The 13,431-nt window shown below is 44.7% G+C and overlaps 1 protein-coding gene across 4 annotated transcripts in view; it reads left to right on the top strand.

Annotated features, from left to right (window-relative positions):
* The window catches only part of clcn3 (chloride channel 3), a 159,461-nt gene extending 156,181 nt beyond the window's left edge, over window positions 1-3,280 (top strand). For all 4 annotated transcript variants that reach the window (XM_078215131.1, XM_078215128.1, XM_078215133.1 and 1 more), the window contains one exon: window positions 411-3,280. In XM_078215131.1, coding sequence (XP_078071257.1) covers window positions 411-501 — 91 coding nt within the window. In that variant the 3' untranslated portion in view covers window positions 502-3,280. The remainder of the gene's footprint in view (window positions 1-410) is intronic.
* The last annotated feature ends 10,151 nt before the right edge of the window (window positions 3,281-13,431 follow it).

The raw sequence follows: 13,431 nt of genomic DNA, 5'->3' as shown, positions 1-13,431 counted from the left end.
CCCACCACCCCCCCCCCCCCCCCCCCCCCCCATTCTGCTTTCTTCCCCGTAATAATTTTGTAGGAACCGCCCCCCCCCGCCCCTCCCCATCTCCTTGCCAAATCCTGCTGCTAATACCACACACCATGCGTATTCAAACCAATGAAATTAACAAAATAAATCTGAACTATTGTTTCTCTCTCAAGTTATAAAATTTCCAGGCATTTCGTCTGAGCCACGTGTTTGGAGTCAACTTCGCCGATGGGATTAGCATCATTTCTCCCTGTCACTTTCCACCTGCTTTTTTCTCCTCTCCTCTCCTATCCCTGTCCTGTACCCTAGCGTTGCTTCTCGCGCTACCGTGCCCGTCCTCTCACTGATCAGTGTTCTCTCTTTTTGTTTTGTTTGTTTTCCACCCCTGCCCCTTTCAGGCGTCTCCTTGGCATCATAACGAAAAAGGACATCCTCCGTCACATGGCTCAGATGGCAGACCAAGATCCCGAGTCAATCATGTTCAACTGAGCACCATCGAGGAGGATCCCGAGGAAAGTGAGGAAGAGGTCCACCTATTAAAGAGCACAGCGATCTGACTGCTCCAAAGATTTCAGCTCATCAGCGTCGCGGAGGGAAAATAAAAACAGCAGCATCATTTTGCAGCTCAGTTGGCAACGAAAGCTGCTTTGATGTAGGAGTTTGTCAGGAGTGGCCCACTTCAGTGTTAAATCTGATGTCCATTACTTTTTTAAAAAAAATCTATGCCTAAAATATTTCCATATTTCTTAGTTGTTGAGAATTGTTATTAAAAGGATAAAGATATAATGGTGGTGAAAAAAAAAGTTATATAAATGATTATTTTGGCCACACTTGACCACTTTGCTCATTCATTGATTTGTTGGTGTCTCCTGAACTGCACTGAAGCAAGCCATCTCCTACATACACCTCCAGAGGTGTTGCATCTTCCATCGGGAATACGATTTATTTCAGAACAATCGGCGGCTCCGGTCTTGTGAGAGTTCACTTTTATGTTCAGCTCTGCTCATTTTCCGGACCTCTTAACCACTTCCGCGCTGGGAAGAGCTGTAAGACCCCAGAGATCTCGCTCTGTGTGAATACCTTGGCCGGTGAAGCAGTCAGTATCCCATGTTAGGAGGGATCCCAGATTGTGAGTGCGTGAATCTGGCCAGAAAAGCGCTGAGAGCAATATTCACACCGAGAGCGGATTGTCCACGGCTCGCGCCAAATGCAAAGGTATGAAACCAAAATCAAAAGTTTAAGAAAAAGCACTTTTCCACTGTTTTGACAAGACGTGTACGAAATAATTGGGGGAGTCTGAGGTTAGCGGTTTGTGGAGGTCCATCCTGTGTTTTATTTTTCAATAAGTCTTTTGTTTAAGGAAGTTCCGAGGGTCAATTAATGAAGAATGACTTGATTTTGCTCAGATGCAGCTTGATTGCGACACCTTTTCATGAAAGAAGATGCATGGTAATCATTTACTAATTGGCTCTGTGTTATGTTTGAGGGAACATCAACATCATGGATACAATACAGCACAAATAATTGCGTATGTGCCAGATCAGGGTTACGAATGTTTCAGTGCGACTGTCAACACTGTTTTAATGCTCACTTGCAATTCATTGGAATTTTTCTAACTGGAATCATTCACCAGTTTTTTTTTTTATTTCCTCTGGTTTTTAGTAAGTTATTGTGGCAAAATGTGTTTCATCCTCAGGCAATTTTTTTTACTGTCAATATCAATTGTCGAGTCCTGCTATTGAAGCCGTCTTGAATGTGTTTAAAGTTCAGTTTTAGCACTTTGAATTCACATTATTATGACCACTAAGTTGGAAGGACAGGCAAGGTTACAAATTATTGGGATCATCTGTTTTCGACTAAATTGGCTTCAAACTGGCATTATTTATGCATAAGCTTTTTAAATAAATGAATCTATTTATTTTAGAATACTTATTTTACAAGGCATCTCCTATGTAGTTTTTTTTTAGGAGTTATCAGACTAAATATAAACTTCCTTGAAAAGCAGATGTTACTTTCTACATGACTTGAAGTTTGCACTACAACTCCAAAGGTTTGAGTAAAGTGGTAGTCTACACTGTCTATGTACGGAATTAGAAGGATTTGATTAGCTGATCCCACGTTTTGTCACACTTCTGGTAGGAGACAAACTCGGTGAGAGTTTTTAATAGACCCTAAGCTTGCTTAAGAAAGAAAAAATATAACCTCAGTCTGAGCTACTTTCAAAGTGAGTAAGCGGTATCAGTTAATTGCTTCCTTGCAATCATCGTACACCCTGGAACACTAATTTAGCAAAGAAATGCAGAGAATCAGATATCATTGTAAGCTGCATAGGAAAACAAAAATATACGAGGATTTCAAAAAGTCTCCAAGTGATGAAATCCGCACAGAATTCAACATCTCTCTCTTATGCAAGATGCTTTCAAAAGACTAAGATTGCAGCATTTTGAGAAAGCGGTGGATTGATTTCTCAACTCAACATTGTCAATAACTGTGAATTGTGATAATACTCTGTGAATGCGGGAAATCTCAAACCAAAACACAGGGTATCAGCAGCTGTAAAAGGAGAAGACAAGCTGATTAGTGAAAGGGCATTTCTCTTTTGGGGTACAGATCGCAACCAAATCCAGTTTTGACAAAAGATCCGCCACCGGGAATAATAGGTTATCTTTCTACTTGGATATGGATATGTCAAACATGGAATTTTCAGAACTGAAACAAGACGTTCAGCCCAACAAGTCTGTTCCAGCATCTGTGCTCCACACTTCTCCCATCTTATTGGCATAACCTTCTATTCCTTTCTTCCCCCGTGCATTTATCTAATTTCCCTTTAATGCATTTATGCTGTTTGCCTCAAATACTCCTTGTGGTAGCAAGTTTCTCGTCCTCTCCAATCAACTGGGGAAAGAATGCCTACCATGTATCTCTGGCATTTTCTGCTTTTACATGGAGACTGTAGTGTCTACAGTAGCTGATGAGACTTGCTGTCCATCCTCACACCTGCCAGATATAGTGGAAGGTTTTAAAGCCTGAGCCTGTGAGGTTGGCTCCCGTATCTAGCTTATCTGTTGCCTTGCTTTCGGTTAATGAAGAATGCTTTGTCTTTGTTAACCTGTGATGTTGCCTAGAACTGTACTTAATACTGATCCTGGATGTTTTTTATTTATATTTGGTGTTAGAATTTCAGGTTCTTAAGGTGAGCTTAATTATGGTTACTGTGAAAGTTTGATTGTATAATATATTGTATTAAATTCTCTGTCCAAAATGTTAACCTTTGTTGGGAGTTTTATTCAGATATTGCCACAGCCTGTGGTATTTTGCAATGTTGAATTTATTCCTTTATTATTCAATCAGAAGACTAAATCATGTAGGGCAGAAGGTCCTAGGTTCCATTTTGCCACTCCTGTATGATCTCTGGTTGTTTTTAAATTAATTCTCAAGATCTGAGCTAAGTATTGGGAAGGCTGAAGCCATTGTCTTTGGTCATAGAAAATCACAGAATCCTACAGTGCTGAAGGAGGGCATTCGGCCCATCGAGCCTGCACCGGTAACAATCCCTCTAACCTACACATCCCGGGACACTAAGGGGCAATTTAGCATGGCCAGTCAACCTAACCTGCATATTTTTGGACTGTGGGAGGAAACCGGAACACCCGGAGGAAACCTACGCAGACATGGGGAGAATGTGCAAACTCCACACAGACAGTGACCCAAACTGGGAATCGAACCGGGGTTCCTGGCACTGTGAGGAAGCAGTGCTAACCATTGTGCCACCGTCCCCACCACATCCCTAACCACTGACTCTATTCCTCTTTGGCAACTGTATGAAGCGGAATCAATCTGTTTGCAACCTTGGTGTTGTATTTGACTCTGAGATGACATTTCATGTGCACATCCAGGCTATTGCTAAGGCCGCCATTTTACACCTCTATAACATCAGACTCTGTTCCTCCATGTGACTCTCATCCATGCATTTGTTATCCCTAAATTTGAATACTCCAATCCACTCTTGGCCAGCCTGCCACATTCTACGTTGCAGAAACCTGAGGTCATCCAGAACTCTGTTGTCCTAACTCACACCAAACCTGTTCACTCACCACACCCGTGCTCTGACCTTCCATTGACACCCATTCAAGCAACGCCTCAGTTTTAAAATTCCCACCCTTGTTTTCAGATCACTCCATGGTCTCGCTCTCTCTATCCCTGCAAACTCCCACAACCCTCCAAGATACCTGAACTCCTCTACTTCTGGCTCCTTGAGCAGCAATGATTTTAATTGCCCCACGATTGAGAATTGTGCTTTTGGTTGCCAGGGCCCTAAGTTCTGGAATTCTCTTTCTTAATCCTTCTAACTCTTTGTTCAATCTTCTGGCCATCTACCCTAGTATATCCTTCTAAGGTTCAGAGTCAAGTTCTGTTTTATGACTTTGCGTAACTCCTTGGGACACTTTTGTGAAAGGTGCTATATAAATACAAGTTGTTGGTATTGTTGCAAAACCAGCATTTACTGCTCATTCCTAGTTGCATTTGAGAAAATGATGGTGGGCCTTCCTGATCCACTACAGTCTGTGTTCTTACTCCCACAGCGCTATTAAGATGGCACAGTGGTTAGCACTGCTGCCTCATAGCGCCAGGGACCCGGATTCAATTCCCGGCTTGGGTCACTGTGTGTGTGTGGAGTCTGCACGTTCTCCCCATGTCTGCGTGGGTTTCCTCCGGGTGCTCCGGTTTCCTCCCACAGTCCAAAGATGAGTGGGTTAGGTGGATTGGCCATGCTAAATTGCCCCATAATGTCAGGGCGATTAGCAGGGTAAATACATGGGGTTACAGGGATATGGCCTGGGTGGGATTGTGGTCAGGTGCAGACTCAATGGGCCGAATGGTCTCCTGCACTGTGAGTTTCACAGTTTTGACTCAGTGACAACTGAGGCTTGGGTGGCCATGGGTACATCGCAATCAGCTTTGCCCTTCACTGCCTGCTATCCTGGAAAGCACAGCTGCTTGGATGGGATCAGGTTTGTCTGTGATGCCTTTTAACTTGTTGACACTTTAATTAGATTTGTAGAATCACAGGATTGTCCAGCACAGGAGACCCATCCAAAACATAGAATCCCTACAGTGCAGAAGGAGGCCATTCGGTCCATCGCACCGACCACAATCCCACCCAGGTCCTATCCCCATAACCCCATGCATTTACCCTAACTAGCCCCCTGACACTAAGGGGCAATTTAGCATGGCCAATCCACCTAACCCGCACCTCTTTGGACTGTGGGAGGAAACCAGAGCACCCGGAGGAAACTCACGCAGACACGGGGAGAATGTGCAAATTCCACACAGACAGTGACCCAAGCCAGGAATCGAACCCAGGTCCCTGGCACTGTGAGGCAGCAGTGCTAACCACATGCCGTCCAAATCAAGCCTGTGCCAGCAGATATGAAGAGTGGCCGCTTGCAGAGAGATTGGAAAACACTAAGCCTCAGGAGAGGTGCTGGAAAGAAACTAAGCAAAAAACAGCAGCTCTCAGGCACTTGCTTGCTGTGCCAGTGGTTTCTTGCTGTTGTGAGAGGGGATCTCATAGAAACTTTCTAACAGGGTAAGACAGCGTAGATTCAGAAAGAATGTTCCTGATGGTGGGGGAGTCCAAAACTAGGGATCTTAGTTTGAGGATAAAGGGTAAACCTTTTAGAACGGAGGGGAGGTGAAATTTCTTCACCCAGAGGGTGGTGAGTGTGTGGAATTCACGACCACAGAAAGTAGTTGGGGTCAAAATGTTGCCTGATTTCAAGAAGAAATTAGATATAACTCTTGGGGCTAAAGGATCAAGGGATATGGGAGGAAGGGGGGGATCAGGATATTGAATTCGATGATCAGCCATGATCCAAATGAATGGCGGAGCAGGCTCGAAGGGCCGAATCGTCTACTCCTGCTTCTAGTTTCTATGTTTCTATGTTCTGATTCAATATGAAAAACTGCATCTATTTCTTAAACACAGTTACAATAATGCATTATGTAGGGAGTGATTGAAAATGTAACAGGGTGTTAATAAACAGAACTACTCTCTTGTAATGCCTTCCTGGTGCTGCATTTATTTATCATCTTGGGAATGTGTCCATCTTTGAGTGTATGGGAACAGATTTACTCAGTCACAAAACCTAATGAGACACCAGCGAGTTCGCACGTTTTCTGGAGGTATACTTGATGTGGAGATGCCGGCGTTGGACTGGGGTGGGCACAGTAAGAAGTCTCACGACACCAGGTTGAAGTCCAACAGGTTTATTTGGTCTCTCGAGCTTTCGGAGTGCTGCTCCTTTTATCAGGTGAGGTATACTCCCCTGTTTCTGCAAAGATTATGAGGGACATGGACAGGGTGAATAGGGAGCAACTGTTCCCCCTAGTTGAAGGGTCAGTTCCGAGGGGACGCAAGTTAAATGTGAGGGGTGTGAGGTTTTGAGGATAAACGTTTTTTTACCCAGAGAGTAGTGACAATGTGGAATGCACTGTCTGGGAGGGTGGTGGAGACGGAATGTCTCGCATCCTTTAAAATGTACCTGGGTGAGTACTTAGCACGTCATAATATTCAAGGCTATGGGCGAAGTGCTGGCAGGTGGGACTAGGTGGGCAGGTCGGGGTCTTTCAGGCATCGGTGTGGACTCGATGGGCCGAAGGGCCTCTTCTGCATTGTAGTATTCTGTGTTACCGAACAGCTAATCACATCCTGGCCTGACCCATGTTCATTCAGATAATTGTGTGTTTCTGCTGCTGTTAATAACCCCTATAACCAGCTGGAGTTACCTATTCAGGTATTTGTTCTTCAAGTTCAGATCGATTAATTAAAATTACCTTCCATTGTATTCTAAACATACCTCCTTATCCTTTTATTCCGGAATAGTTGTTGATGTGCTGACTGTCACTTCTGAACCAGAAAGTTGATTATTCAAGATTTTTTTTAGATTAATTCAGGGGATGTGACTGTCGTGGGCTGGAACCCCATTGCATTGCCCATCTCTAACTGAGTGGTTTGCAAGGCCATTTCGGAGGGCATTTAAGGGTTGACCACATCACTGTGACTTTGGAGTCATATGTAGGCCAGACCAGGCAAGGGTGGCAGATTTCCTTCCCTAAAGGACATTAGTGAACCAGATGGGTTTTTACAACAATCGACAATGGTTTCATGATCACCAATAGACTTTTTAAATTCCAGATATTTATTGGAATCAAATTTCATCATCGGCTGTGGTGTAATTCATACTCAGGTCCCCAGAGCATTGTCCTGGGTCGTAGAATCGTAGAATCCTCCAGTGCAGAAAGAGGCCAGCTGGCCAATCGAGTCTGCACCGACCACAATCCTACCCAGGCCCTATCCCCATAACCCCATGTATTTATCCTAGCTGTCCCCTTGACACCAAGGGGCAATTTATCATGGCCAATCAACCTAACCCGCACATCTTTGGACTCTGGATTAATAGTCCGGTGACAATATCAGTCCTGAAAGTCTCACAAGAAGCACTTGAGCAACATTATCCAGGCTGTTACTGAGGGAGGGCTGGAACATGGGAGGCTCTGAATTCCAGATGAACTGTTAAACCAAGGCCCTTTCAGCCCTTGTAAGTGAACATGACATCCTTTATCACTACTTTGAAGAAGAACAGGGGAATGCTTCTGATGTTCTTGTTGGTATTTAAACCTCAACCCACATCACTAAAAGCGGATTATCTGGCACTTCAAACTTTATATGCACGCTAGCTATGTGCTTGCCTACACTTTTAGAGCTGAGGTGAGGAGAAATTTCTTCACCCAGAAGGTGGTGAAATGTGTGGAATTCACTACCACAGAATGTAGTTGAAGCCAAAACATTGCGTGATTTCAAGAAGGAATTAGGGGCTAAAAGGATCAAGGGGGAAGGGGGGAAACAGGATATTGAATGGCAGAGCAGGCTCGAAGGGTCGAATGGCCTACTCCTGCTTCTAGTTTCTATGTTTGTTTCTATGCTTGATGTGGAGATGCCAGCGTTGGACTGGGGTGAACACAGTAAGAAGTCTCACAACACCAGGTTAAAGTCCAACAGGTTCACTTGGTAGCAAATACCACAAGCTTTCGGAGCACTGCTCCTTCGTCAGATGGAGTGGAAATCTGCTCTCAAACAGTGCAAACAGACAGAATCAAGTTACAGAATACTGATTAGAATGCGAATCCTACAACCAGCCAGGTCTTAAATGTACAGACAATGTGGGTGGAGGGAACATTAAACACAGGTTAAAGAGATGTGTATTGTCTCCAGACAGAACAGCTAGTGAAATTCTGCAAGTCCAGGAGAAGTTGCAGAATGACCCCATGCATTTATCCTAGCTGTCCCCTTGACACCAAGGGGCAATTTATCATGTTCCCATGTTCCAGCCCTCCCTCAGTAACAGCCTGGATAATGTTGCTCAAGTGTTTCTCGTGAGACTTTCTAGTGAGACTTTCAGGACTGATATTGTCACTGGACTATTAATCCAGAGTCCAAAGATGTGCGGGTTAGGTTGATTGGCCATGATAAATTGCCCCTTGGTGTCAAGGGGACAGCTAGGATAAATGCAAATTCTGCAACTCCTGGACTTGCAGAATTTCACTAGCTGTTCTGTCTGGAGACAATACACATCTCTTTAACCTGTGTTTAATGTTCCCTCCACCCACATTGTCTGTACATTTAAGACCTGGCTGGCTGTAGGATTCGCATTCTAATCAGTATTCTGTAATTTGATTCTGTCTGTTTGCACTATTTGAGAGCAGATTTCCACTCCATCTGATGAAGGAGCAGTGCTCCGAAAGCTTATGGTATTTGCTACCAAATAAACCTGTTGGACTTTAACCTGGTGTTGTGAGACTTCTTACTGTGTTTCTATGCTTCACAGCCCACTATTTTAAAATGTTGGTCACTTGTCTCGAGGTAGCTCGTCCTGTTGCCAGCTTCTGCATTCCTGCTTTCTTTTCACCTTGGTCAGAACAACAACAAATGAAGCACAGGAGGTCATTGTACCTCACCTGGCTCTGAAATCATTGTTGTACCAATGCAGCAGTGTACAACTGCCAGCTCTAAATTGTTACTGATTTTTTAAAAAATGAACCTATCCCAAAGGCAAAAAAAGAAATTGTTGAAAAGATATGTAAACATGCTGTTTAATAATATATACCTTTGGTCCAACCCAGTTTGGTTCCCCCTCCTCCTAATTTTTATTTTATTAATGTCACAAGTAGGCTTACATTAACACTGCAATGAAGTTACTGTGAAAATCCCCTAGTTGCCATACTCCGGCGCCTGTTCGGGTACACTGAGGGAGAATTTAGCACGGCCAATGCGCCTAACCACGTCTTTTGGACTGTGGGAGGAAACCAGAGCACCCGGAGGAAACCCACGCAGACACGGCGAGAACGTGCACTCTCCGCACAGACAGTGACCCAAGCCGGGAATCGAACCCTGATGCTGTGAGGCAGCAGTGCTAACCACTGTGCCACCCCTAAAGATTAATCTGAAGATTATACGTAAAATAATTGAAGGTTCTGAACTGGAATCAGAAATGCTTTAAAAAGAAAAGACAATGAGTACATCTGCATTGGTGAAGGGAAATGTTCTTTCTTCCCTTCCATTATTCAGCAGCATTTGTTCCCAACTCTACCAGAAGCAGACAGAATTCTTTTTCTTATTATTCGTTCATCAGATGTGGGCGTCTCTGGCTGGGCCAGCATTTATTGCCCATTCCTGTTTGCCCTTGAGGGGGCAGTTAAAAGTGAACCATATTACTGTGGATCTGGAGTCACATGTAGGGTAGACCAGGTAAGGATGGCAGATTTCCTTCCCTAAAGGACGTTAGTATACCAGATGGGCCTTTATGGCAATCAACAATGGTTTCATGGTCGTCAATAGATTCTTAATTCCAGATTTCTATTGAATTCAAATTTCACCATCTGCAGTGTTGGGATTTAAACCTGGGCATTATTCTGGGTCTCTGGATTACTAGTCCAGTGACAATAGGGTCCAGTTCTGGTCGCCGCACTACCTGAAGGACGTGGAGGCGTTAGAGAGAGTGCAGAGAAGGTTTACCAGGGTGTTGCCTGGTATGGACGGTCTTAGCTATGAGGAGAGATTGGGTGAACTGGGGTTTTTTCTCCCTGGAAAGACGGAGAATGAGGGGAGATCTAATAGAGGTGTACAAGATTATGAAGGGGATAGATAGGGTGAACGGTGGGAAGCTTTTTCCCAGGTCAGAAGTGACGATCATGAGGGCTCAAAGTGAGAGGGGCGAAGTATAACTCAGATATTAGAAGGATGTTTTTTACACAGAGGGTGGTGGGGGCCTGGAATGCGCTGCCAAGTAGGGTGGTGGAGGCGGGCACGCTGACATCGTTTAAGACTTACCTGGATAGTCACATGAGCAGCCTGGGAATGGAGGGATACAAACGATTGGTCTAGTTGGACCAAGGAGCGGCACAGGCTTGGAGGGCCGAAGGGCCTGTTTCCTGTGCTGTACTGTTCGTTCTTCTTTGTTCTTTAATACCAGTATGCCACCGCCTCCCCTCTCAGGGGTTTATTAGGGTATGCTTGAGGAATTTTAAGCTGGGTAAACATAGAAGATTGCAATCCATATCCTGCCATATAGTGGCGCTGCAGTTCAGAATGCTGCCATGTGCATCTAATAGCTACTCATAGACCTATACACCATTAAAAAGAGCCCATTTGGCCCATCTGGTGTCTGCTGGAATATCTTCCGGCAGATTTTGTTAATAAATATTCCTGGCACTCAACTGAAAGCTTCGGTGAGGCCAGTGGAACCTTAAAACAACTTTTTGTGGGGTAAATTCACACATTTTCATCATATGTCCACTTAAAGGCAAAAAATTGCAGGGCTGTGGGGAAGAACAGGGGAAGTAGGAATTAATGGTAACTCAAAGAACTTGACTGGCCCTAAAAATGTCTATTATTGCTCCTACCTTGGCTGATGACGCAAATATAGGTCAGAAAGTAAGTTGTCAAGGAGGTAATGAGCTTACAGAGGGATTCAGACAGGTTAGGTAAGTGGGCAAAAGTGTGGAAAATATGTGCCCACATTCTCCACTTTGATCAGGGTGGCACAGTGGTTAGCACTGCTGCCTCAGCGCCAGGGAACCAGGTTCAATTCCAGCCTCAAGTCTGCGTGGAATTTGCACTCTCTCCCAATGTCTACGTGGATTTCCTCCAGGTGCTCCAGTTTCCTCCCGCACTCCAAAGATGTGCAGGTTAGGTGGATTGGCTATGCTAAATTGCCTCTTAGTATCCAAAGACGTGCAGGTTAGGGGAATTAGTGGAGTAAATGTGGGGTTATGAGGATAGGGTTGGGGTAAGGTGCTTTGTCAGAGAGCCGAAGCAGACTTGATGGGCCAAATGGCCTCCTTCTGCACTGTAGGGATTCCCTGATTCTAAAATGGAAACTTGTTCACCTTGAGAAGAAGAGTAGAAAAGCGGTGTTTTATTTAAATGGAGAGAGCCTGCCGAATGCTCTGGTACGAGGGTTCTGAGTTTCGTGGCACCTTAAGCGCTGTAAGTTACAAGGCTATCGGCCAGATACAGGAAGACGGGATTAGAAAGGGCACCTGAGTGTCCTCGGGCTGGCATGGACAAGATGGGCCAAATGGCTTCCTTCTATGGTCGATGAATCACAAATGGTTAGTATGCAGGTATGGCAAGTGATTAGGAAGGTAAATTGAATGTTGGTGTTTATTGCAAGGGGTTGAATACAAAAGTTATGCTACAGTTGTGTAGGGCATTGGTGAAACCACATCTGGAGTATTGCGTATAGTCTTGGCCTCCTTCCTGAAGAAAGGATACATTTGCATTAGCAGTTCAGAGAAAGTTCACTTGACTGACTCATAGGGGAAGGAGTTATCTAACGCAGTGAAATTGATTTTATACCCACTGGAGTTTAGAAGAATGAGAGGTGATTTAACTAAAACATCTAAGATCCTGAGCAATCCAAATAGGGTGGATGCTGATGGGATGTTTCCCATTTTGGGGAGTCTGGAACCAAGGGACAAGAGTTTAAAAAAATAGGGATCTCCCGTTTAAGACTGAAGGGAGAATCCTTATCCTGCGAGGGTCGTTGGTCTGTGACATTCCCATCTCCAGAAAGCAGTGGAGGCTGGGTCATTGAATATGTTCACTGAGTTAGATAGCTTTTTCACCATCAAGGGAGTGATTGTGCGGAGTCTGCACGTTCTCCCCATGTCTGCGTGGGTTTCCTCCCATAGTCCAAAATATGTGCTGATTAGGTGCATTGGCTATGCTAAATTCTCCCTCTGTGTACCTGAACAGGTGCCGGAGTGTGGCGACTTGGGGATTGTCACAGTAACTTCATCGCAGTGTTAATGTAGGCCTACTTGTGATAAATAAACTTACTTAAGAATTAAGGGGGGCCAGGCTGGAAAGTGGAGTTGATTGTATTGAACGGTGGAGCAGCCTTGAAGGGATGCTTGGCCTACTCCTCCTCATTCTCGTCTTGTGCTAAGTTCCTCTTCCTAATTCTACAGCCTTTCCAAGAGGCACACAGTGCACCAAATAATGCTTGTGAGCTGTCTGATTCCGTGCAGCTGTTTTCCAACATGAATGTCATTGAAGGGGGGATAATTGGAATGGATGGCTGGTATTGGAGTGTGGGGAGTGGTGCACAAGGGGCTCAAGAGAAGACAATCATTCATTCTTGGAATGTTAGTGTCCCCGCACTCATTCTTCTAAACTTCTACTGCACACAATATTCTAGCTATGGCCTCACCAAGACCCTGTATAATTGCAACAAGACATCCCTGGAGTTTAGAAGAATGAGGGTGGGTGGATCTTGTAGAAACCTAGAAAATTCTAATAGGACTTAACAGAGTAGATGTAGGATGTTCCTGATGGCATGGATGTCCAGAACCAGGGATCATAGTCTAAGGATATGGGGTAAACCTTTTAGGACTGAAATGACAAAGTATTGAAAGTAGTGAGGTTGGATAGGCTTGGGTTGTTTTCTCTGGAGCAGAGAAGCCTGAAGTGTTGAAGATTATGAGGGGCATGGACAGTGTGGATAGGGAGCAGCTGTTCCCCATAGTTGAAAGGTCAGTTACAAGCGAACACAAGTTAAAAGTGAGGAGTCAGAGGTTTAGGGGATTTGAGGAAAAACTTTTTTACCCAGAGGGTGGTGATGGTCTGGAATGCGCTGCCTGGGGGGACGGTGGAGGCGGGATGCCTCACATCCTTTAAAAAGTACCTGGATGAGTACTTGGCACGCCATAACATTCAAGTGCTGGCAAGTGGGATGAGGTGGGCAGGTCAGGGCCTTTCATGCATTGGTGCCGACTCGATGGGCCAAAGGGCCTCTTCTGCTTTGTCGTATTCTGTGAAATGAGAAATTTCTTCACCCAGAGAGTGGTGAGCCT

This window comes from Mustelus asterias, chromosome 6 (genome assembly GCF_964213995.1).
Source record: "Mustelus asterias chromosome 6, sMusAst1.hap1.1, whole genome shotgun sequence".
NCBI classification, from domain to species: Eukaryota; Metazoa; Chordata; class Chondrichthyes; order Carcharhiniformes; family Triakidae; genus Mustelus; species Mustelus asterias.
The sequence above is the reverse complement of the archived record's forward strand: the minus strand, read 5'-3'. Positions and strand labels throughout refer to the sequence as shown.